Below are 22,526 nucleotides of genomic sequence, written 5' to 3' on the forward strand. Positions count from 1 at the left end.
TGGTTTAGTGTCCTGTTGTCCTGGTTTCAGCTGGGATAGAGTTAATTGTCTTCCTAGCAGCTGGTACAGTGCTATGTTTTGAGTTCAGTATGAGAAGAATGTTGACAACACTGATGTTTTCAGTTGTTATTAAGTAATGTTTAGTCTCAAGTCAAGGATTTTTCAGCTTCTCATGTCCAGCCAGCGAGAAAGCTGGAGGGGCACAAGAAGTTGGCACAGGACACAGCCAGGTGTTAAAGAATTTTCAAACGTGGGTTTCTCTAGGTTTGCTTTATTAACAGCTCAGGGTTGGGCCACCACCGCAGTGAATGGCAACCTTCCAAAAATTTCCCAATCTTATATACTTTTTTACCACCCATTGTCCCAGTCCAAAGTCTTCATAATTTTCCAGTCGATCTCAGTTCCCATGTCATTATCATTCATCAATTTATCTCATCAATTCTCGTGTCCCAGTTCTTCTGAAGTTAGTGGTTGTAGGCAGAAGGTCTTGGGTCACCACGATCACTTATCTTCTTATGCATCAAAGATTACCTTTGAATTTCTGAAAATCGCTCAGGCTATTCTATTAATTTATCTTGTTCTAAAGTTAATCACTTACTCCCATGTCTTAGGTCTAAGATGTATGATCCTTCTTCTGTTGATTCAGCTTGACTGGGTTTCAAGCCAGCCATGGAGGGGGAGACACATAGGACAAATAAGCAGCTTATGCATTTTGTTTTATAAGCACCTGCATTCTATTAATCATATCTAAAACAATTTCTAATCATTAGTTATATGTCTAATATGAATAGTCTTAGAAACAATAAGGCTTAAGGCCTAGTTCCTGAATAGTCTTAGAAACAATAAGGCTTAAGGCCTAGTTCCTTTTAAACAGGGCAGCTGACCCAAAGTGGCCAATGGGGTATTCCATACCATGTGACGTCACATCTAGTATATAAACTGGGGGGAGTGGGGGTGGGGGGATCGCGGCTCAGGGATTAACTGGGCGTTGATCAGCGGGTGCTGAGCAATTGCACTGCGCATCATTTGTACATTCCAATCCTTTTTTCATTACTGCTGTTGCTTTATTAGTGTTATCATTATCATTATTAGTTTCTTCTTTTCTGTTCTATTAAACCATTCTTATCTCAACCCACGAGTTTTACTTCTTTTCCCTGATTTTCTCCCCCATCCCACTGGGTGGGTGGGGAGTGAGTGAGCAGCTGCGTGGTGCTTAGTTGCTGGCTGGGGTTAAACCAAGACAACTCTGTGGATAGTCAACAGCAGATGGCATCACTTGCCTGCAGCAGAGTTCCTTCCAAACCCCATATGTTAGTAGTTTGTTATGATCTAGATCCTACAATAGCAAATACCCAAAGTATTTCATTCATTTTCAAGCCTTTCTGGGAAGTCTGACCCTATTTGTCCACACAGATCAGAACAAATTTCATAGATTATCCTGCACGAGATACTTGTTTTGATAGTTTTCAAACATTCTCTTTCCAACTATTAACCAAAGGAACTATATAGGAGTGTAGATATGAATTCTTACCATTTAAATTTTGCAGACTTTTGAAAGCTAGAGTTTATAAATAATTTATTAGTGAGTAGTAAGTAATTAAGGGACATTTTAAAGAACTTAGAAGCTTAATTAAAATCTAAGGGAAAATCCATAGGCAGCATGAGTTTCTGATGTCTGCAGTCAAGTTAAGAAGCAATATGGAGGTATACTGGGCTTCAGCCTGTTGGCTGGCACAGACCTGTCTGTGCTCTCACTCCTTTTTTATCAAAGAAACTCATTTGAGAACAACTTGCAGATGCTGACAAGGCAGGGTGCTGAACAGGAATTTCTTTGGGAAACTTAAAAATTGTTGCATATCCAATTAATCTGACTGCCCCCTTCTTGGTTAGCACAGATCTTTTCTGGAAGGTCTGTGCTGTGGTTTGGGTTTATCTATTATTTAGTACTGCCTATCATATTTGAGGCAGTGAGGCTGTGAGTCAGATTTTTTGTCCAGCTGAGGCTAGACCTAAGCAAGGCTGACTTGAGAGCTCACCCAAAGTTTTCTTTCATCTAACTTGACACCACCTCTTCTCAATAGGGAGCCTGATAATGTGCAGAGAGAAAGGTCCTGTTCAGCTCATCTTTGGCTAGTGCAGAGGTCTTATGGATTTCCCTAAAGTAAAGGCAAGGGACAGTCAGCTGAAGAAAAGAATGATGGAAAGCAGACTTAGAGTTTCTGCAAAGGTGTGGTGGTCAAGCCCTGCATTTATTTTTTGAAAATGTTATAGTAACTCAAAAGCATAATTAGACACGTGCAGTTTCACTTGAAATTCAGAGTGCTTAGAAGTATCCTGTCAGGGATTTTAAGCTTAGCTAGTGTGGAGGGTTAGCCTTGGCCAACAGCCAAACTCCCACCCAACTGCTTGCTCACTCCCCCCTCAGTGGGACATGGGGAGAAAATAAGAAGAACAGGAATGAGAAAGCTTGTGGGTCAGGATAAAGACAGGGACATTGCTTACCAACTACTGTCACGGGCAAAACAGGCTTGACTTGGGGAAGATTAACCTAATTTATTGCCAATTAAAATAATTACTAATTCAGGTAGTAGGAAGACAAACACTAAAACAACACCTTTTCTCCCCCTTTCCCATGCTCAACTTCACTCCAGACTCCTCTACCTACCCCCAGAGCAGTGCAGGGAAGATGGGGAATGGGGGGGTTACAATCAGTTCATAACAGCTCCTATCTGCCTCTTCTTCCTCCTCACACTTTTCCTCTGCTCTAGCGTGGGCTCCTTCACAGGCTGCAGTCCTGTCAGGAAAATCTGCTCCAGCATGGGCTCTCCACAGGTGGCAGTTCTTTTGGGAATATCCATCTGCTCTGGTGTGTTCCTCTCCATGGGCTGCAGGGAGTATCTGCTCTGCCATGGGGAACCTCCTTCTTTCTCTGACCTTGATGTTCCCTCTCTTGTTTCTCACTCTTTTTGTTCCCTCTTCCTCTCTCCCTGTGACATTTTCTGCCCTTTTTTAAATAAGTTTTCAAAAAGGTGCCACACACTTGGCTGATGGGCTCAGCTGCGTTCTGCCATGTGTCCATTTCAGAGCTGGCTGGAACTGGCTGCATCCAGCACAGGGCAGCCCCTCACCTCCTCTCACAGAGGCCACCCTCTAGCTCCCACTGCTACCAAAACCTTGCCACTGAAGGGGAAATTCAAATTGTAACTGCTCAGCAGTGGTAATTTGTGACCAAGAAATGATCTGGCACCGAGGGCAAGAAGGCCCAACTGCAGAAGGGGTTAAACTGGCTGGATGCAGGAATGCCAGAGACAGAATGACAGAGTGCTCAGGGGCCACCTTTGGGCAGCAGAGCTGGGGGATGGACCCAGGGCCAGGCTGAGGTGCCCCATGCAACCGCTCAGGGGATTGGTGCTGGTGCCAGTGTATATAAGGAATGTGCTTGTGACGCATCTTTGCAGAGTCCATGTAGAACCACTTATTGCAGTAGGACTCTGCCCAATGCATTGTTCATTAAATTTTTCTTTTATATTTAAGCACAAACATGTGATTAATTCACCTCGAGGAGTACCATAAAAATTCCCCAACACCACCTACACCCAATCCACCTAGTCTTACCTAAAGTGGAGTGGGTTTGAATAAAATTTCCTATATTAGTGCTGTTTGACTCAAGTTCAAGAAGTTTTACCAAGTGGTGGTAATCGGTTTGTCCTCTAGTGGAATAGTTTGGATAATCCTCTAGTAATTTACTTCTTGCCCATGCTTGAGTTAATTCAGCAAGTAAAATTCGCTTCTGAGAGAACAAATCTAGCAAATTCCAGTCTGTAATTCTGATCGTTTCAAAAAAATGTTTTCTGAATAGCACCTGCAACTACTGGATATGCTGCAAAGTACATGTACAGCTCTTAAAAACAGTGTACTTGTTCTCCTGATAACATAAAGTCAGGGGTGTGGAAGAATCACAATATTAATTAGTTAGTAATTAATTAATCCATTTTAAAGGCAAGCTTACTGCATCTGTAGTAATTATCTCATATTATAGAATCATAGAATCATAGAATACCAGGTTGGAAGGGAGCTCAAGGATCATCCGGTCCAACCTTTCTTGGCAAAAGCACGGTCTAGACAAGATGGCCCAGCACCCTGTCCAGCTGAATCTTAAAAGTGTCCAATGTTGAGGAATCCACCGCTTCCCTGGGGAAGATTATTCCAATAGCTGATTGTTCTCATTGTGAAAAATATTCCTCTTGTGTCCAATCAGAATCTCCCCAGGAGTAACTTGTACCCATTACCCCTCCTCTTTTCCATGTGATTCCTTGTAAAAAGGGAGTCTCCATCTTCTTTGTAGCCACCCTTTAAATACTGGAATATGGTGATAAGGTCTTCCCTAAGCCTTCTTTTTGCAAGGCTGAACAAACTCAGTTCTCTCAGCCTTTCCTCATATGGCAAGCTTCCCAGTCCATTGATTATCTTTGTGGCCCTTCTCTGAACCCTCTCCAGCCTGTCCACATCTTTTTTGCATAGCGGGGACCAAACAGGAACACAGTATTCCAGGTGTGGCCTGACAAGCGCTGAGTAGAATGGAATAATGACTTCTTTATCTCTGCTGGTGATGCCCTTGTTGATGCAGTCCAGCATCCTGTTGGCTTTCTTTGCCGCAGCAGCACACTGTTCACTCATATTGAGCTGCTTGTCCACCAGGACCCCCAGGTCCCTTTCCACAGAGCTGCTCCCCAGCCGGGTAGATCCCAGCCTGTGCTGCACTCCTGGGTTATGTTTTCCCAGGTGCAAGACCTTACACTTGTCCTTGTTGAACTTCATAAGGTTCTTGTTAGCCCACTCTTCCAACCTATCCAGGTCTTCCTGCAGGGTGGCTCTCCCTTCTGAAGTGTCCACTTCCCCACTCAGTTTGGTATAATTGGCAAACTTCTTCAGGGTGCACTTGATCCCATCATCCAGATCACTTATGTAGATATTAAACAGCGTTGGGTCCAATATCGATCCCTGGGGGACCCCACTTGTGACAGGTTGCCAGTTTCCAAAGGAGCTATTTACCACCACCCTCTGGGTGCGGCCTGTCAGCCAGTTCCCCACCCACTGCACGGACCGCTTGTCTAGACTGTAACGCATCAGTTTCTCTAGGAGGAGGCTGTGGGAAACCATATCAAAAGCCTTGGAGAAATCCAGGTAGACAATGTCCACTGCTCGCCCCACATCAACTGAGCAGGTTACTTTGTTGTATATATATGAGTTTTTGTCGTATATATAGTGAGTTTCCAAAAGAATTTTAGAACTTCAACAGAAAAAAAAGGTCAAAGATTTCAATAAAATAAGTTATGCTATTTTTTTTTCCTTTAGAGGTATTTCTGAAAGAGGGAGCCAGCCAGAAAAAGGAAGCAGCAGTATATTCAAAATGACTGTAATTTGCAGACCATACATGGCCCTTGGTTTATCAGATACCTTCTATGGAAGTCCGTGAGATTTTCTTGAATGGATAAGAAAAGTATATTTCCTACTGTTATAGTTCTAGCTAAACTGTTCTAGCATGGAAATATCTAAACTGCCATCAATTTGGGAGTTAGAAAAGTTTCTACAATATGAGTCAATGCATTTTGGTTTTATTCTACTTGTATTATCATATATCCAGAGTGACTCCATCAGCCTTATGAGAGTACTTGGAGATTTACACTGGTCTAATTAAACAAAATCTGATCACGTCTTCTGTTATTGAGAGTGCTGTTGTAGCTGCTTTGAAACAACAATCTGATTTAATAAAAACAACATTGCAACCATTTATAGGTCTACTAGAAAGAACTAGCCCTGCTTTTCCTCTGGCTGGACTGGGATGTTGTGTAGCAGTTGTATCACCATATTACAGTGCATTAGTAGAGAACAAAAAACCAACATATGATACTGAAACTGACAGCAGTTTGTGTGAAACATATATTTTAGAAAAAAAACAACACAACCCAGCAGATGGGAGGAACACAAATAAGAATGTTTTCTCAAGATCTGTTTAGAAGAAAACATTGTAGTTGGATGACTTTTCTACTTATGGTCAAAATAAATCAGCAAGTCTTTTGTTACCTTTAAAGATGAAAGATTAAGTGATAAAGAAATAAACTATGTGTTTAAGATACAAAAGCAGAAGCAAGTTTATTAGGCTGTTGCACCCGAGCCATAATCAGAGGGGCCTCTTGCCCTCAGTATCTAAGGGGATTAAGCATATGTCCTCTGCAGTATTTGTCACATTTTTCATTCTAGCAGAAGAACCATAATCTCCGAGGTAGGTCTTGTATCCAGATCCTTTTTGTGGTATTTCTGTAGCTGCTATATATTTCTAAACTGCAGTGTTTCTGATACTAAATTAAAAGACAACCTACAGGGTAATATTTGTGGACAGTGATTTTCCACCACTTATCAAGCCAATTTCCATTAGTTTTCATGGGAAGTACATATATGGGCCATAAAGCAGAATTTGATTAATTCATTTTCACTTCTGATTTGCCAAAGGTTTATTTTCCTTTAGCTGTGTATTGGTTTTGTGTGGCAAGGTTTTGGTAGCGGGGGGGGTTACAGGGGTGGCTTCTGTAAGAAGCTGCTGGAAGCTTCCCCTGTGTTCGAGAGAGCTGTCGTGGTTTAACCCCAGCCAGCAACTAAGCACCACGCAGCCGCTCACTCACTCCCCCCCATCCAGTGGGATGGGGGAGAAAATCAGGAAAAGAAGTAAAACTCCTGGGTTGAGATAAGAACGATTTAATAGAACAGAAAAGAAGAAACTAATAATGATAATGATAACACTAATAAAATGACAACAGTAGTAATAAAAGGATTGAAATGTACAAATGATGCGCAGGGCAATTGCTCACCACCCACCGACCGACACCCAGCCAGTCCCCAAGCGGCGAATGCCTGCCCCCCCCCACTTCCCAGTTCCTAAACTAGATGGGACGTCACATGGTATGGAATACACTGTTGGCCAGTTTGGGTCAGGTGCCCTGGCTGGGCATGAGAAGCTGAAAAATCCTTGACTGTAGTCTAAACACTACTGAGCAACAACTGAAAACATCAGTGTTATCAACATTCTTCACATACTGAACTCAAAACATAGCACTGTACCAGCTACTAGGAAGACAGCTAACTACATCCCAGCTGAAACCAGGACAAGAGCCCATACCAGCCGGCTCCAAGACAGACCCGCCGCCAGCCAAGGCCGAGCCAATCAGCGATAGTGGTAACACCTCTGTGATAACATTTTTAAGAAGGAAAAAAAAAGTTGGGACAGTGAGAAACAGCCGCCAGAGAGAGGAGTGAGAACATGTAAGAGAAACAACCCTGCAGACACCAAGGTCAGTGAAGAAGGAGGGGGAGGAGATGCTCCAGGCGCCAGAGCAGAGATTCCCCTGCAGCCCGTGGTGAAGACCATGGTGAGGCAGGCTGTCCCCCTGCAGCCCAGGGAGGTCCACGGTGGAGCAGATATCCACCTGCAGCCCGTGGAGGACCCCATGCTGGAGCAGGTGGGCTCCCGAAGGAGGCTGTGACCCCGTGGGAACCCCGCGCTGGAGCAGGCTCCTGGCAGGACCTGCGGATCTGTGGAGAGAGGAGCCCACGCTGGAGCAGGTTTTCTGGCAGGACTTGTGACCCCGTTGGGGACCCACGCTGGAGCAGTGTGCTCCTGAAGGACTGCACACCGTGGAAAGGACCCATGCTGGAGCAGTTTGTGAAGAACTGCAGCCCGTGGGAAGGGCCCACGTTGGAGAAGTTCGTGGAGGACTGTCTCCCGTGGGTGGGACCCCATGCTGGAGCAGGGGAAGAGTGTGATGAGCCCTCCCCCTGAGGAGGTGAAGCGGCAGAAAATAACATGTGATGACCGTAAACCCCATCCCTGTCCCCCTGTGCCACTGGGGGGGCTTGGTGGAGAAATCCGGGAGTGAAGTTGTGCCCGGGAAGAAGGGAGGGGTGGAGGGAAGGTGTTCTGAGATTTCGGTTTATTTCTCATTACCTTACTCTGGTTGATTTGTAATAAATTGAGTTAATTTTCCCCAAACTGAGTCTGTTTTGCCTGTGACGGTAATTGGTGAATGATCTCTCCTGTCCTTATCTCGACCTGCAAGCTCTTTGTTATATTTTTCTCTCCCCTGTCCAGCTGAGGATGGGGGAGTGATAGAACGGCTTTGGTGGACACCTGGCGTCCAGCCAGGGTTAACCCATCACAAGCTTATATCTAAAATAAACAGTCTTCATTATATGTTTAGATAGTTCTTTTATCTCATAATATTTTAGAACTATCGATGCTGTTAATAAAAATGATACTTTTCCTTAGAGTTAAGCATAGAATTTGTTAAAAAAGTACTTTTACAAAAAGTTATATCAAACCCTTTATATAACTTTTAACCATAGACAATACACCAACATGTATTTTTAAATGTTGTTGACAGTAATAGTAAAATACTTCTCTGTTGTAAATGTGTGACTAAAATTTTTAAGTTAAATTCAGAATTAAACCAGAAGCTTTGTTCAGTTTTAGCAGTCTTAAGTTTCACTAATTTCAGTGGAACTATGAATGCTGGACACCAGTGGGAATTCAGGAAAACCTGAAAGTGTTTTTTAGTTTTAAACAAAATTTTGGCAGTACAATAAAATAATCTGTCAACTATTTTGGAAAAAAAATCAAAAATTTTTAATGGAGTTTTCACTCTTTACCTTTTCATGTTAAGGAGGGACATTTTAATCATGTTTATTCTTTTATTTTAAAATGATTATCCGAAGTGCTGCTTTCACCTTTCTTACTTATAGCAGGTAGTATATGGTTGGTATAAGAGCTCCCTCTATAGGTTTTATTTTAAATATCAGCTTAGGATAATATAAGGAAAGTAAATTCCACCTCTTGTCAGTGCTTCATAAACATATTCAGTTGACCAACATTACCTGATTTTTAAAAAGCAGGATTTTATGGAAAGAAAACCATCAATTTTACCAATGGTTAAAGTATGAAAAAATATAATAGTGTTATAGATTTAAGTTGTATTTACAAAAAATTATACTTTTACTTTTAATAGCAGCCTGATAAACTGTGTGACTTAAGCTACCATTATATAAAGAAACAAACCAGCATTTTCTCTTTTGTAACTACTTTTAATACATGTAGATATCAGAGCTCTCAAACTGCAGAAGTATGGCTCACATAGCAGTACGAGTTTCTCATCAACTGAGTAGTATTCACATCTTTGAATAAGGACTTCTACCCTTTATGGCACCCTGGTGGTATAGTATTCATGTGATAACTACAGAAATTCCTAGTAAGGGAGAGACAGGATATTTGAAAGTATTTAATATGCAGCTATCAGCATAATTTAGCAGAGAGAGAAAAAAGGAAAAGCAGAGCCAAATGATCATCCAGTTTTCCCTAGACATCAGCAAGTGTTTCTAGGTCAAACAAGTAATCCTACAGACCTCATGATGGGAAATGTGGTTGTTGGTAGTAATAAGCTAACCATTTGGCTTTCTTTCATACAGAGTTTTTATCATTAAAAACAAAACCAAAAAAAATCTCTGTATGAAGGAACCCATTCTCTTAATTCTATTTGAAAATCAAAGTATAGTTTTCTAGTGAAGATCAGGCGGGAGTGAAGCCTGATAGTTATTAAGCAATATGCCAGCTTGTATGGACCTATAAACTTTACTCTACATGCAAAATATTTGCTTAAGCATGTGTACACCTATCTTACCATTTCCCCTTCCTCATGTATGGGAACATGTGTGTCTTGCAGCTTCACTGGCAGATCAAGAGGCTTTTTCAGAGCAGTAGAATTCCATAAATTCTATCTTTGGTCCCTCCCTACATGGGCCATTCATTGCATTCATCTTGTGAAAGGCAGTAGTGCTCTCCTGTCAGATGAAGTATCCCCAAGAAGCCACAACCTATGTATCCAAATCCTCTAAAGGTTATCAGTACCTCTTTATCTTACCTGAGCAGATAGGGAGAAGCAAGAAAATTTCTGTTCCACAATGGATGCAGGAAGTGAGCACAATTCCTATTCACACAGTCTTGTGGCAGCTGTGCTCAGAAGCCAGGGATGAGGTCTTTGGCTCATGGGCAGGTGCTTGGTGCTGTGCTAACTCTTGTATGTTCAGCTGCATTTAAGCTATTAAATAACTCTGACAACACGATTTATCACAGTAGTTGTATGAGATTGTGTTATATGAGATTTATCTTAAATATCTAAGTGGTCTTCATAAAGAAATCAGCTGGACTAACTGAAACAGAGGTAGCTGATTTTAGGGGGTAATAATACAAGTTTGCATGAACTTTTCTATGTAAATAAATACCAATTTGGTATATAGTTATTTAATAATAAACATATCATAATCAGCATTCCGAAAGTTATGTCTGTACTAGTCCCCTGTTTAACATTTCTCATGGCATGACACTGAACATATAGGAATAGAAAATTAGAGAGAAGTGAAACTGATGATTCTTTGAAGGGAAATTTTAAGCCCACCACACAGAATGTACATCAGGGATTATAAAATAAATCTTTATGTGTGTTGGCATCGGAGCATGTGGCTTTCAGAGATGAAAATGAGGCCTATATACGTGCATAGGAGAAAATTGTTTGGTTGGAAGCTAATGGAATTCTTGTGGTCATTATTGCAAGTAAACGCTAATTAAACAGTTTGAGACAATCAGTGAGGGTAGTGGCCTGGAAATAATTCTCATTGGACAACCTTTGGATAATTAAAAATATTTTTTGTAGGGTTCGGCGTTCGGAAGATCTCGCGATGTCACGGAAAGTTAGAGGGTTAGTCGCAGCCTTATGATGTGTCTGTAATCCCACCTACCCTTGTTAGTATAAAAGGAATTGACTGCGCAATAAAAGGCGGAAGTTGGCGCTCACACTGTGTGTGTTATCTGTCTCTTTCCCTGGTCTGGGGGGTGATCAGTGATCTAATTGTGGCACCTTGATATGCGGCGAACGCTACAATTTTTCTTGGATGTCACTGCTGTTACTCTGGCTTTGCAAATGAGAGAAAAATTTTGCCTACAGTACAATTACAGATGCTCCATATTCTTGAAAAAAAACCAAGAATGGGTCAGAACATGCATATATCAGAGATTCCTTTAGTTCTTATTCTCATGCTATTCAGAAATATGAGTTAACAAGAAAAATATATTAGATTTACAACAGCAAAAAAAAGTCAATTAAAATACCTCTTACTGTGCTTTCTAATACTCTTCCAGCTCATCTGTGAATAGAAACCCACTGATAAATTCAAATTGGCTTATGAGCCAATCTTCTTGTATATAATTGCTGCTTTCTTAGTCTGCACAATTAAAAATTCTGTCAGTAAGACCAAAAAAGTTTTAAAGAAAAGTTTTCACCATTTTTGCTTCTTAGAAATGAAATAGCTGTATGAGGAACATAATGTTTTCTTACACCTGTGTGCAGACCCTCAATCTTTTTGCCAGTGACAGCTAGAAAGGAAGAAATACATTCAACATTGTAAATAAAGTTCCTGTAATGACCATGACTCTTAAAAAATCTAAGGATTTCTAACATATGAAACAATGCAAAGAAAAATAGCACAACAATAATCCAGTTTTATCTAAATCTGCTACAAGGAAATTATATTTTCATGATGTAAGTTTCCATACTCTTGTTAGTGAGAGTTTTGTGGTTAAAGAATCCTAGCTTTCAGAAGAAACAGATTCATACTCGGATAAGAAAGTGGAGTAGATCTGTATCTCCCTGTCAGAGAGTGCTCTCATCACTGAGCAGAAAAAGGTCATTGTTGCCATCTGTGGTGGCTTTATTTTGTACAGGTTCCATTTTGCACATGAATGTTAACAGCACAATGCCCTGCAGGTGGAATAGGGAAATGAATGACTCATCCATTACTAGTTGTGTAACTGCTTGTCTTAAGGACAGAGGAAACCCTGCCCAGAAAGAAAAGTTTAGGCATCTAGGAAAATCAAGCAGAAACTGAATGTGCTTGTGTGTATGTTGGTGGGGCTCAAGGACTTAAGTATTACATGAAATGAGTAATGATTTTTAAGAGCTAAATTTTGGAGCTGGGTGCTAAATATGGAAAGTAAATGGAATTCTACACTCTTAAATCTTTTTGTAATCCCTTTATTGGTAAGGATAGCTCAAAGGAAATTACTGTATGTGTGCTCATGGGGAAACAAGAGCTGCAACAGTAAGTGATGTAGACAATGGGAAAAAAAACAATCTGTATCCCCATCTACTGCAGTAATTCCATGGTTCTGAACTGGGGAATAGTGTTCAATGCACATGTAAGAATATGTGACACTAAGGGGTATAAAAAGATCTCATCTGTAAGCTAAAAGGTAAGACAAATCAGGATGGCAAAAGCCTCCAAGAGGCCGTGTATTATCTAAGTATGTATCACATGGTTCTTAAATTTAGTTATCAGAGAAATAAAAAGATGTATATAAGACCCAAAGTTCAAAAAGTTAAAATACTATTCCAGAGGAAGAAAATGTGGTGTGCTGTACTTTTGCTGTATTTAGTTAGATGAGTTCTGTAAGGTTACATCTACTCCTGAGACTGCCTCTTGCATCAAACATCAGCATCCTATTCTGCTCTAAGATTCATCCAATTTTGTAGCAATTCTTTTACAGAAAATGTTGAAATCATTAGGAGCAGTACATACAAAATGAAGGACTAGATGCTGGTCTTGAATATGCTGGTAAGATTTAGAAATAACAGTCTACTTCTGAAGACCTGCTCCTGATTTATATTAAAACAAACTAAATTTAAATCTGAGCTATATGTGTTTTATCTTTGATTAATACCAATATGATTACATTAAAAACCCTTCTTGCCATCTGCCAATTTGAAAAGAAATGCTGTTAAATTTATGGTTATTGTTTATGCAGAGAACAGTCAATTTCTAAATAACTAAGCAATCACAGATCTAACAGCTGTAATTCATATAACAAATAGATTGGTTAAAAATGAAAGAAACAGCAAACACAACTGCAGAGAATGTTAAGATTTAACTCTCGTTAAACCAGTACTAGATACTATGGATTAAAGCAAGATAAAAAGCACTAGATACTTAATGCAAGATAAAAAAAGTATAAAATATTGTAATATACAAAGTAGAACCTCTAAGTATCTGAGGAGTCTGCAATTAGGTACAGTTTTTAAAAATTCAAATTTAGTTTATCCCAAAGTAATTTTGTGTGCATGTATGTGTGTTATATCACTGTGGTGTATCTCCTAAGCATAATTTTCAGTGTTTCAGAATTAGAGTTCTTTATTCTGTTATACTGCTGCTTATGCAGTCACTAAAAATATCCTTTGAAAAGAATGTGAGATTTGATCCATTTCCAGCAAATATGTGTTTTCATATGCAGTTAAGGATTTGGCTGAATAAAAAAAATTGTCAGGTAGCTAATTTTTCAAGAAAAATATTCAGGGACTTAAGGCTATCAAATGTTTTCAGAGTTGGAATCACTGAGAATAGGAAGAAATATTATAGCAAGTGCCTGAAAAGACATCTTTAAGGTTTTGGGGAGGGAACCCTTTTTGTTCTGCCACCGTAGCTTTATTCTGTATTTACACTAAGATGCAGGAAAGACCATATCATGTATGATATAATTTTTCAACAAATACAGACTTCACTTTAAAAGTGAAACTAGATGTGGCTTAAAAGAAATGAATATATAATAGTCTAGCTAAAAGAAATAGAGCTCCCAGGATAGACAGGTTTATTATCATGTGTATGGTATTGCTCCTGAAGTAACACAGACCACAGCAATTGCAATTTGTACTCCAGTCATTTCCTGCCTTTTCAATGAGTTCTACTTTGCAATGGATTGGCAGGTGAGATCGATCTTCCTTTGTCCCTTCTAAGTCCAGCATGATTGCTTTTCAATCTTCAGTCTTTTCCAACTGTCTCTTTTCCTTTTTGGCTGCATTTTTTGCTTCTTTAAGCATTCTTGATTGTACAGCTTACCACTGCTGTGATTCTTACCAGTTTTCATTGGCATGTACAAACATCAGTAGCCTTCTTTGATATGCTGTGGAAGTGCTAAGGTTGTTCTTTCCTTTTAGGAAGGTTCTGGCCAATTCTGTGAAACCTTCATGGTCCCATTTGATTTCTGATGTCACTTGGAGGGACAGGAACCCTTGAGGACCTTGGAAAACCACACAGTTTCTCCCTCATTGGAGACAGATTATGGCAAGTCCTTGCATCAAATATTCCTTTGAGATTGCTCCCTTTTCCTGCCCACTGAGCCACACATACAGAAATAAACCAGGGCCTATCTTATACTGGCCCTGTCTGTTTTCTTACCCCAGGATATGACTGAGCATATTCTTCCTTGGTGTCACTGAAATCAGTGGCAGAAGGTACATGCTTTCTAGGCAATAGATGGTCTCCTTTGTTAGAAATAATGGAGAATCTCAAATACAAGAATTAACAGGTTTTAGTATGCAGTATTCATTTGAACTGAACTTCAGTAAAATTATATTAGCACAAACTGATAGGATTTTCCTTAAAATAGAGTGTTTAAGCTTTGTTCTTGACAAAAGAGCTGGACTTAATATTTTGACTGGACCCTGGATCTAGGTATAAGTAATGACCTCTTACCTTAGGTCAGAAAGAACCTATTTTACTAGTTTAAATAGACATTGTCTTGCAGTGTTTGGCCTAGATTGGTATTAAGAAATGATTTGAGCATAGCAGCCCAATCTAGTGTTGCTGCAAATAATTTATCAGGTAAGTTGCTTTAGTGCCTGTGAGGAAATCCACAAGTCTAATTTTATTTCATATACAGGAGGGTCGTTTGAAGTATCAGTTTAACCACAGGAAATTCAATCACTGTAAAGAATGCTAGCAACCTTTTACTGTGAAAGCTTCATTTATATTATTCATAGGCTAGAAATCTGAAAGTGTGCTGAAATTTTTTTGTTTTGTTTCTTAGCAGTAGTATTCAGAAATGCCATTAGGTTCAGGTTATTTAGAAAAGCAAGTTTCTCTAGTTGTTATAAAACCCAGTTTTGGGGGTTGTCTTACCATTTAACATCATTACGTAGCAAACCAATAGCAAGAATGTCTGAACATGAAATGGCTGAAATCCTAACTCTTCAATCTTGCCACTTACTGCCTATTGAAAGTACCTTTGGAAGGGGCATTGAAAACTTAATTCTCAGGTAGGACTGAGTAAATCACTTCTTTAGCACTCACAGAAACAGTTACGTTTATAAAATAGTATGTTTATTCCCATGCAGCATTCTCAGCCTACAGAAGTAAGATTTGATGTCCAACGTTACAACCAGGCATGAGAATTGGTTCCTGGATCTGGGTACATTATTTTCTGAGTGTCCTAAGCAATTAATTGGAGATGTAAGATTACTCTTTGTCGTGGTTTAACCCCAACCGGTAACAAAGCACCACGCAGCCGCTGGGTCACTCCTCCCACACCCTCCCTGGCCACGGTGGGATGAGGAGAAAATATAAAGGCAGGCTTGTGGGTTGAGATAAGGACTGGGAGGGATCACTCACCACTTATGGTCACGGGCAAAAGACAGGCTCAACTTGGGGAAGAAACAAAATCAATTTAATTTACTACAAATCAAAACAAAACAAGGATATTAGGAAGTAAAACCAAACCTTAGAACACCTTCCCCCCACCCCTCCCTCCTTCCTGGCTCAACTCCACTCCCGGTTTTCTCTCCCCCCTCCCCCTGGCGGTGCAGGGGAACAGGGGACGGGGCTTGGGGTCAGGTCGCCACACATTGTCTCTGCTGCTCCTTCCTCCTCAGGGGGAGGACTCCTCACTCTTCCCCTGCTCCACCGTGGGTCCCTCCCACAGGAGACAAGTCTTTCAAGAACTTCTCCAATGTGAGTCCTTTCCGTGGGCTGCAGTTCCTCACAAACTTCCCTGGCGTGGGTCCTTTCTGCGGGCTGATCTTCAGTCACAAACTGCTCCAGCGCGGGCTTTCCCATGGAGTCACGGCCATCTTCAGGAGCCTCTGCTCCACCATTCACCTCCATGGGCTGCAGGGGGACAGCCTGCTGTCTCACCACAAGCTGCAGGGGCATCCACCTCCTCAGGCACCCCTCCTCCCCCTCCTTCCTCACTGACCTCGGTATCTGCATAGGTGTTCCTCTCACATTCCAATCTCACTACTCACTACCGGTTCCCCTTCTTAAATATGTTATCCCAGAGGTGCTACCACTGTCACTGATTGGGTCGGCCTGGGCCAGAGGCAGGTCCGACTTGGAGCTGGGGGAGCTTCTAGCAGCTTCTCACAGGAGCCGTCCCTGCGGCCCCTCCCTTGCTACCAAAAAAAACCTGCGCCACACAAACCCATAACACTCTTGATTTCAATTTTTATTTTCAAAATTGTTATTACTCTTCTGAAAAAATTCTTGAACCTTCCATTCTCCTCACAGTGCAGTATCACATGACTAATAATTTAAACACAGGGGGGGAAAGGAAATTCAGGCAGAAACTATAGAACCAAAAGACTACAACTGACTTGTTTCTGATTAGAGTGAGTAGTGTTTCTGATTAGATTGCTTGAAACAGTAGAGAAGTGGGTTTGATGACCCTCAGGTCCTCCCAGTCCCATTCCTAACTAAAATTTTTCTCTTTTATTGCAGCCCAGAAGATGGTGAAATTCATCCTGAAATCTGTAGATTATACATCCAGTTGCAGTGTTGCTTAGAAATGTACACAACAGAAATGCTTAAGTCCATATATCTGCTAGGATCGCTGCAATTTCATCAGAAAGGTATTGAATTGCACAAATATACAGATGCTGATTTAAAAAAAAGAAGAGTCTTTTGGAGCATGCATGGATATTCATGAAAGACAAAGCACCAAACTGTAAAATGAACTATACCACCAAAGCTTTTCAGCTACTGAAAAAAAGTTGTATTTCTATTCCATTCTCATCATTCTTACAGAAGTGTGTCATATTAGGCATGTATCACTAATGTCCTTGTAGTTTAGAAGACTGAAATTTTTTTTAAAAGAGTGTTCCCAAACCAAAAGTTTTAGCTGTCATTAGTCAGATCAGTGAGCAAGCTATCTTAGTCATTTTATTAAAGTAACTACTGCAAAATGAAAGGTTTTGAAAAATTTCAGTTCATGCATATCGTGGTGTTTTGGTTTAGGTCAGGTTTCAACACTAACATGTGTTTGCTTTGTTATGAGCTTTATAGGAGTTACAGCCAGGATGCCCTGTGTCCATGTTTTTCTTCATAGGAGAATCTGTCTAGCCAGACTGTAATTCCAGTCATGATCAGTAGTCAGAGGATGTTGGTAGGACAGTAATTAAAATAGAAGGTAACAAGGAGCTTGACTTATAACACAGGCTGCCTAAAGATTTAAAAACCTTTTAAAAATCCCTATCTTCTGTTTGATACATCATTGTTAAATAACTGTTACTCAAACTAAAGTTTTCTTTTTTACTGTTCTCTTTGCAGCATAAGAGTTTGTTTTGTTCCATTATTATGAATTTATGCTTCAAAAAATTACTTGCATATCCTGAATGAACCATTTTAGGGGCTGTCTAATCAAGTCACTGTGCTTGCCATTTACTTTACACAAATTCAAGTGCTCTGAAGTCTCAGAGTATACTACAGACACAGCATTTGCTCCTCCTATTCTGACAAAGAAAGTGTGAGGACACACAGGTGACTTACGGTAGTAAGGAAGTTTACCTCACATTTCATACTAATGAGTCTCTCAAATATTTTGGATGACTGTAAAGTGTCATTTCCCAGGTGGGCTCCTAGGAAATCTGTAAGGTGATCTCTGATGCAGCTGACTGGTGCTGTGTTTCCAGCACTGTGATGTCAGTATTTCAGCTGCTTTAGCCACACTGCCTTTCTGGCTGAAACTACCATAGCTGTATCGTAGAAATCCTGCTTCTCAACTGTCCTTAACACACAGTATGTACGTTTTGCCTTTTTTAATGGTTGGCCCTGTCACAACCCGTGCTGGACACACCAGGGAGGGGTCATGGTGAGTTTGAATTCCCTTGGGCTAAATTAAGGTGAAGCAACACCAAACGATCAGTTGAACCCTTTATTTATGGCAGCAGCAGCCTGAACTTGGAAGGCATAACAGTAGGTGGCGGGGTTTCTCACAACAGGAATTGGCATGAAACTACTTCAGTAAACAGTATAACACATGGTAACCACATTGTCGTGGTTTAACCCCAGCCAGCAACTAAGCACCACACAGCCACTCACTCACTCCCCCCACACCCAGTGGGATAGGGGAGACAATCGGGAAAAGAAGTAAAACTCGTTGGTTGAGATAAGAACGGTTTAATAGAACAGAAAAGAAGAAACTAATAATGATAATAACACTAATAAAATGACAATAGAAATAATAAAAGGATTGGAATGTACAAATGATGCGCAGTGCAATTGCTCACCACCCACCGACCGACGCCCTGTTAGTTCCCGAGCGGCGATTCCCCCCACCCCCACTCCCCCCAGTTTCTATACTAGACATGACGTCACATGGTATGGGATAAACTGTTGGCCACTTTGGATCAGGTGCCCTGGCTGTGTCCTGTGCCAACTTCTTGTGCCCCTCCAGCCTTCTCACTGGCTGGGCATGAGAAGCTGAAAAATCCTTGACTTTAGACTAAACACTACTGAGCAACAACTGAAAACATCAGTGTTATCAACATTCTTTGCATACTGAACCCAAAACATAGCACTATACCAGGTACTAGGAAGACAATTAACTCTATCCCAGCTGAAACCAGGAAACACACATATATCAGTTCAGGGACGAAAATAAGGAGAGCCCTCCGATTTAGTCACGAGGTTCAGAGTGGACCCCCTTGCTTTCTACAGTCCTTCTCAGAGAGGAGCCTAAGGGCAGCTAGATCCACTCCTAGTCCCAGATTTGGTCAACAGTTTTGTGTCTAAAGGGATGTAGTGTAGGGGTTATGGGAAGAGAGAGAAAAGAGAGAGATTTCACCAGTCCTGGGTCCAGTGTTGGTCCAGCCAGTCTAAGGGTCCAGTTCCAGAGGGCACGCACATGTGGGGCTTCAATTCATGTCCTTTTATCATTCTTGCCCCTCCTTCGGGTAGGCACTCAAACTCATTAGGCTAATTAGGTGTCATGCGCAGTTTGTGCTTTCAGAACCTTCAGGAAATGGGTCAGTGGGCTTTGGGGTCGTTTGGGGAGTAACTTCTTCCTCCCTGCAGACATGACCATTGTTTGATCTTTGGCCATATATGGTGACCTGCCCTGCTCGGCATATCAGAACACTGAGCTGTGCACCCTCCAGCACACCCTCCCTGTCCTGTGCTGATCTGGCTTCTTTTCACCTGTGATCTGTTGCTATGCAGAGTTCGTTGTTATGCAGATTTCATCATTATGCAGAACTTGCCCCACCACAATGTTTGAGACATTAACTCTTTCAGTCTCTCACAGGCCCACATGTAATAAGATACTGATGAACAAAAGGAGTAACTGGTATAACTTGAAGAGTTCTTTAAAATAAGCAGAGCAAACAGAGCAATTCTGATCACACTGATAACTATTGCTGTGAACATTTTCAGTCTAGGAAAGAAACGGCTAAGTTAGCAGAAACTGATTACTTTAAGCATAATGACCATACTGAGGTTACTTGTTGAGTAAGATATTTGAGGGCAAGTGTTTGGTGGAGCAATATGGCAGGGTTTTAGTACTAAACTGATTCCTTACTATCCCTGTTGTTATTTATCCGGCAATTCCAGCTTATAGCAAAAGACGAATAAATATTAAGAGTATCTTATGGTTAAAAAGCTACCCACCTTTATAAAACTTGACACTAGATTCAGAACTGAAATCTACCCCACAGAGTATGTTTACACACAAAGGAGATGGCCTTTCTTTAGTGAAAATGCATCTCTAATAATTTCATGTTTGATTAGCCATCTACTGAAAGGAAGATGTAGAAATGCAGATAATTTACTGAACAGGTTACTCAGTAACTTCATTACTCTGTGATGGCACACACTGGTTGGGACTGTATCTGTGCTAATTGTAACTACTCTTTTCCCAAATAATATCTCAGCATAATATACCAGGTAAAGAGAAGACAAAGTTCTGTAATGAACTGTAATGAAGATCTTGTAATTAACCTTATGTATTTTCTCTCATGCTGAAAGATCCCATAATGTATTTTTCACATGTAGCTATAGAATCATAGAATCATTTAGGTTGGAAAAGACCTTCAAGATCATCAAGTCCAACCATCATCCATGCCCACTAAACCATGTTATGGAGTACCCTGTCTATGTGCTTTTTGAACACCTCCAGGGATGGTGACTCAACCACTTCCCTGGGCAGCCCATTCCAATGTTTGACAACCCTCTCAGTACAGAAATTTTTCCTAATACCTAACCTAAATCTCCCTTGCCTCAACTTGAGGCCATTTCCTCTTGTCCTATCTTCAGCCACCTGACAGAAGAGACCAGCACCCACCTCACTACAACCCCCCTTCAGGTAGTTGTAGAGAGCGATAAGGTCTCCCCTCAGCCTCCTCTTCTCCAGGCTAAACAGCCCCAGTTCCCTCAGCCGCTCCTCATAAGACTTGTGCTCCAGGCCCCTCACCAACTCGGTTGCCCTTCTCTGAACACACTCCAGCAACTCAATGTCTTTCTTGTAGTGAGGGGCCCAAAAGTGAACACAGTAGTCAAGCTGCGGCCTCACCAGTGCCGAATACAGGGGAACAATCACTTCCCTGCTCCTGCTGGCCACACTATTTCTGGTACAGGCCAGGATGCCGTTGGCCTTCTTGGCCACCTGGGCACACTGCTGGCTCATATTCAGCCGGCTGTCAACCAGCACACCCAGGTCTTTCTCTGCCGGGCAGCTTTCCAGCCACTCTTCCCCAAGCCTGTAGTGCTGCATGGGGTTGCTGTGACCCAAGTGCAGGACCCGGCACTTGGCCTTGTTGAACTTCATACAATTGGCCTCGGCCCATCGATCTAGCCTGTCCAGATCTCTCTGTAGAGCCTTCCTACCCTTGAGCAGATCAACCCTGCCTCCCAACTTGGTGTCATCTGCAAACTTGCTGAGGGTGCACTCAATCCCCTCATCCAAATCATCAGTAAAGATATTAAACAGAACAGGGCCCAACACCGAGCCCTGGGGAACACCACTTGTGACCTGCTGCCAACTGGGTTTCACCCCATTCACCTCAACCCTCTGGGCTCGTCCATCCAGCCAGTTTTTCACCCAGTGAAGAGTACACTTATCCAAGCCATGAGATGCCAGTTTCTCAAGGAGTATGCCGTGAGAGACAGTGTCAAAGGCCTTGCTGAAGTCAAGGTAGATAACATCCACAGCCTTTTTCTCATCCACTAGGTGGGTCACCTGGTCATAGAAGGAGATCAGGTTGGTCAAGCAGGACCTGCCTTTCGTAAACCCATGCTGGCTGGGCCTGATCCCCTGCTTGTCCTGGACTTGCCATGTGAGTGCTCTCAAGACAAACCGTTCCATAATCTTCCCCGGTACCGAGGTCAGGCTGACAGGCCTGTAGTTCCCCAGATCCTCCCTCCGACCCTTCTCATAAATGGGCGTCACATTGGCAAGCCTCCAGTCCTCTGGGACCTCCCCTGTTGACCAGGATTGCTGATAAATGATGGAGAGTGGCTTGGCAAGGACCTCCGCCAGTTCCCTCAGTACTCTTGGATGGATCCCATTGGGTTCCATAGATTTGTGAGTGTCCAGATGGTGTAGTAGGTCACTGTTTCCTCCTGGATTAAGGGGGGTATATTCTGCTCTTCATCCTCACCTTCCAGCTCAAGGGGTGGAGTACCCTGAGGATAACTGGTCTCCCTATTAAAGACTGAGGCAAAGAAGGCATTAAGTACCTCAGCTTTTTCCTCATCTCTGGTGGCTACGTTCCCTTCTGTATCCATTAAAGGATAGATATTCTCCTTGGGATTCTTTTTACTGTTAACATATTTGTAAAAACATTTTTTGTTGTCCCTTACAATAGTGGCCAGATTTAGTTCTAGCTGAGCTTTTGCCTTTCGACTTCTCTCTCTGTATGATCTAACAAGATCCCTGTACTCCTCCCAAGTTGCCCGCCCTTTCTTCCAGAGATGATAAACTCTCCTTTTTTTCTTGAGTCCTAGCAAAAGCTCCCCGTTCAGCCAGGCCGGTCATTTTCCTCAGCGGTTCGACTTGCGGCACATGGGAATAGCCTGGTCCTGAGCCATTAAGATTTCCTTCTTGAAGAATGTCCATCCCTCCTGGACCCCTTTGCCCTTCAGGACTGTCTCCCAAGGGACTCTCTCAGCCAGTGCCTTGAAGAGGCCAAAGTTTGCCCTCTGGAAGTCCATAGTGGTGGTTTTGCTGACCACCTTCCTTGCCTCACCAAGAATCGAGAATTCTATCACTTCATGGTCACTAAGCCCAAGATGGCCTCCGACCATCCTACCTCCCACCAGTCCTTCCCTGTTCGTAAACAATAGATCTAGCAAGGCTCCTGCCCTGGTTGGCTCACCTACCAGCTGTGTCA

General features: G+C 41.8%; 1 protein-coding gene across 1 annotated transcript in view; it reads left to right on the forward strand.

Annotated features, from left to right (window-relative positions):
• Window positions 1-22,526, forward strand: part of LOC138681748 (regulator of G-protein signaling 7-binding protein-like) — a 105,760-nt gene that overhangs the window by 43,465 nt on the left and 39,769 nt on the right. Inside the window, exon 3 of the mRNA XM_069775487.1 lies at window positions 16,642-16,772. Within this exon, the coding sequence (XP_069631588.1) occupies window positions 16,642-16,772 (131 nt within the window). The remainder of the gene's footprint in view (window positions 1-16,641; window positions 16,773-22,526) is intronic.

The sequence above is a fragment of the Haliaeetus albicilla genome, chromosome W, assembly GCF_947461875.1.
Source record: "Haliaeetus albicilla chromosome W, bHalAlb1.1, whole genome shotgun sequence".
NCBI lineage: Eukaryota > Metazoa > Chordata > Aves > Accipitriformes > Accipitridae > Haliaeetus > Haliaeetus albicilla.